We start from the raw sequence: 4,113 nt of genomic DNA on the forward strand, positions 1-4,113 counted from the left end.
AGGGGGAAGCGCTAAACCCGGAGGATTATACAGCGCCTGGGGGGGGGATGTGGAAGGCATTCAGGCTTAATTCGGGGAACTGGAGCACAGATCAAATTCCCTAAATCAAGAGCCCCTCACCAACATCAAGGAACCTTCCATGAGGGGAATGGAGCTGTATATTATTATTATAATCAAAAAGCGCTAAGCCACAAGGACTATACAGCATGGAGCTGTATAGCCCTTGTGGCTTAGCGCTTCTTTTTGATAATAATTCCCTCAATGGACTTTGTTAAGAACTGAAAACGACACTAACATTAATGTTAGAAAAAAATTAAAACTGGTTTCTTGACCATGTACGTGTAGATACTAAAATTTTAAAGGTATATTCATGCGAAAACGCCGAACCATTAAAGGTCATAAAGCGCCTGGAGGTAACGTTGAATAACTTAACAGGGAGGTCAAACATATATGCAGGGAAATAATAAAGCATAGTACTTTACTTTTTTTATTGTTAAATAAATCATACCGTAGAAATAATGCCAGGTACTGCTTGCCATCCATTTGGTTGGTAAAAAAACGCAAGTTCATAAAACTATTTTCAGTTTTATTATAAACGTGGTGACAGTCACGAGGTTGGGTCTCGTCTGGTGAGCACGACAATTACTGTTCGTCGCACTCACTTTGTGGATGAGAACACAAAATGAGACAGCACATATACAGACAACTTAAGCTTTATTGACTTTCACACAAAATGAAGACTTGTCACTCCTATGAAATTAAAGAATGAAATTATCTTGTACTGCCCAAAAAACACATCAGTTCAGAAGAGATGCATTGTAGAAAAATAAAATAGGGAGCCCTGCTTGCTTTTGGTATCAATGGAAAATAGACACTACACGAGGTGTATTGGCGACATGTGCGGTGGTACCGCGCCCTGGTTAACACTCCTGCTTCTCTGCTGCCTCGTTGTGCCGGGGTCCCACGACCCCACCACCCGTGCGGGAGGTGGTGGTCTTGTGGGCGGCAGGCGGGCGCGGGCGGCGTCGCCGTTGCTAAGTTGAGGACGCTTGAGCTCCATAAGCTGGGGGGGCGAGGCGAGGGGCGCTTCTGTCATTCACACTCACGCGCTACTCTCACACTGACTGTACAGGTACGTGAAATATAATACAATACAATAATAAAAACTGGAGCAGAGCCCATCGCCCACAGCCCCCCCGGCCGGGCATCCTCAGGTGGTGGTCGTCCCCGGCTTAGGGATGCATTGCCGGTCTTCAGCAGCTGTCGTCTTACGCATCTTCTGCATCTTCGTCCTCTTCATCCTCTTCTCCTTCGCCCTCTTCCCCTTCTCCTTCCTCCTCTTCTGTCAAAGGCAAGAATTAAGCATGCACACAAGGATTTTTTTTTCAATATCTTCATTAAATATAAACAATGATCTATATTAAACACCAAAAAACATTCCATAAATCTTTGATTATGCCATGCACAAGCATTTATTAAACAATAAGTCTTGAAAAAACTACAGTATATGAAAAAACATGCAAAATTTGAAGCGAAAAACCTTACCCTCTGCTTCTTCATCCAGTTCCTCCTCAGCATCTGCCAAGTCCTCCTCCTCTTCTCCCAGGTCGTCCTCTTCTTCTTCTAGCTCCTCCTCGCCATTTTCCTCTCCTTTCAGCTTCTTCGGATCCTCTGTCTCCTCCTGCAAGAAAAACTACAACTTAGTATACAAATTCTGAGAACACACAAGGAAAAGAAAACCCATAAAACTAAACCTAGCTGTAATGTCAAACTAAGAAAAAAAAAGATTAAAAAGCTATCTACCACCCAATATTTTCCTAATACTGCATTTATCCCTACGCGCCATCCTGCGGCATACGCACCGCAGCCTTCCCGGTGTACAAGCTCCTTGCCTGCCGCCGTCAGCCGCCCGCAAAGTATTTTGGTCTTGGGGAGCGGTGGCGGTACCCAAGCCGCGTCCCTCACATAAGAACTAAAATCCCCCGCCCTGGCGCCGTAAGAGCGAGAATCCCTTGCCACCTAGCGGGATGGCGTTAAGGGTGAAAATCTCCTCGGCAACCTCCACTTCCAAGGCCTTGTCGGGGTGAAACCTCGTCCCTGAGGCTCCCACCATAAGGGTAACAGTCCTCTGGTAACCCCTGCAAGTCGATATAAAGACTATTTGTTCACTAGAGTCCTACCGGACATCTTAAAAGATCAATGTATATATATGGTATTAGGTTATGCAATGAGAAAGATTCCGCTATTATCTAGACAACTCACACAGAACATAAGCATTATCTTTTCCTAGCAACTGTTAAAAGAAAATCAGGCATTTTATCTATCTGTTGACCCAACGGACAGGCTCCGACTTGCACCACTGTGGCCTAGCTAAAAGCGGTTCGACCCATACTAAAAAATCCTACCATATATATAATTTGCTACCATAATCCAAGTTAAGCCATAATTCTCGTACCTCTCTCTATTAATAGACATTTGCTTTTCCTGTGTTAACACGTACAATCGCGTTACTAATCAAGCCGATCCTGCTGTCATGTTAACTCATCTAGAAAATATAAAGAACTTCAGTCAGAAATATTACAACACTCACGGCACGTCAAGCTTTAAAGCCCTATTTTACGAGCCTTTTCCTAGTACCAGATCGAGGAAGTGTCAGGTCTGAAGTTATCAAGTTATCATAGTATTTCTCTGTCCACTTTCCCTAGCTCTACCAACCAACTTGCTTTAAGTCTTTTCTCTTTCACTAAAGATCATTGATGCCTTTAATATTTTCGAAATGCACATGCATAGAGAAAATGACTTGCATGACGTGGAATTTAAATTACGTAAGTCATGCCACCGGTACGAGTTAAGTCTTGCAACATTACCAGTCGAAATATTTCAATGTTATATATAAGGTGTATCTCGTACATGTATACAGACTTAATTACTAATTAAGAGAGGAATGTATTAGACTGGTTAACAGGTTAAGTGACCTTTGATAAGACTTCAAATTCAGTAAAGCACACCGGCAAGTCGCTGGACACTAACTAAACGCCCTTACAGCCAGGTTCCATCATAATCTTATACCATTATGTAACCATGAACAAATGGAACTGTCATAATATCAAGGAATAAGTAGGATAAAGAAAATAAACTAAGCAAAACCCTAAGAAATAAGTTAATCATCACCTAACAGACATTTTATCAGCGTTAAATGAAGGCAAAATAATGGGGAGAAAAATCAAGAAAATATAGAAAATAAGCGCGCGAAATGTTGCCCGCCAAAAAGAGCGCGGGAGCCGCTAGCCTCGCGCGGGGTCCCGCCGCCGCTCCCGCCAACTTTGAATTTCTAGCCTCGCACCGCCGTCCACCTCCCCCAAACCCACCACATAAAACTTTAATTTCCTCTGATAATACGCCATAACACGCCGCTAGTACATGTTACCGAGGCAATAGAAGCAACAAAGCAAGCTATCCACCGGATAATCCACCTCAGTTACACACATGTCACCTTCAATCACCATTTTTTGGACTTAGTATTTGTGCCACGCGTGGGCTGACGGCACTCATTAACACCTTATAAACCACTTATTTCACCTATTTCCCTGTAATTTACGAGGATACACGTGTTTATCTAGTCTCCCTCTATCTACCACACCGTTCACTGCTCCTGCAGGTGGAAGTTATGCGGTATCAAAGTCACTTTCCTGGCGCCTCCCGGTGCGAGAAATCAAAAAAAAAAAAAAATTAAAAAGCCAGCAGTGAAGTGCTGTCAGTAATTATTTACCAAGGAGCGACACGTACCTCTGCTGCCCTCTTGGTGCCCTTCGTGACCTGTTCGTCGGCGTTAGCGACAGACTTCTCGGTGGTAGACATGGTAGCGAGGGTGACCTAAGAGACGTACACACCAGAAAGATTTCAAACCAACTGATGGTGGCGCTTCAGGCCGCCACCTCCCCGCTGATTGGCTGCCCGCCCGCCGCCCCCCTATGACGTCACAACCTCTCTTATTCCCTTATATCTCCTTTATTACCTCTATTTTAGATCAAATTAATACCTGCGATGACTCCAAATATTGCGACTTTCTCGGGAAAATGTTAATTTTGTCTTATATTTTGATATTTGTTGATA

General features: G+C 43.6%; 1 protein-coding gene across 2 annotated transcripts; it reads right to left on the reverse strand.

Annotated features, from left to right (window-relative positions):
- Window positions 1–473: 473 nt before the first annotated feature.
- Window positions 474–3,946, reverse strand: LOC138855065 (chromo domain-containing protein cec-1-like). 2 transcript variants are annotated; one of them, XM_070102007.1, is made up of 3 exons: window positions 3,787–3,946; window positions 1,546–1,681; window positions 474–1,339 (listed from the first exon to the last, which is right to left on the reverse strand). In XM_070102007.1, the coding sequence occupies exons 1-3, from the start codon at window positions 3,856–3,858 to the stop codon at window positions 1,269–1,271; spliced, it is 279 nt and encodes a 92-aa protein (XP_069958108.1). In that variant the 5' UTR covers window positions 3,859–3,946; the 3' UTR covers window positions 474–1,268. The 2 variants fall into 2 exon arrangements, with proteins under 2 accessions (XP_069958108.1, XP_069958107.1); XM_070102006.1 differs by having other exon boundaries at window positions 474–1,342.
- Window positions 3,947–4,113: the final 167 nt, after the last annotated feature.

Source organism: Cherax quadricarinatus, chromosome 79, assembly GCF_038502225.1.
Source record: "Cherax quadricarinatus isolate ZL_2023a chromosome 79, ASM3850222v1, whole genome shotgun sequence".
Lineage (NCBI taxonomy): Eukaryota > Metazoa > Arthropoda > Malacostraca > Decapoda > Parastacidae > Cherax > Cherax quadricarinatus.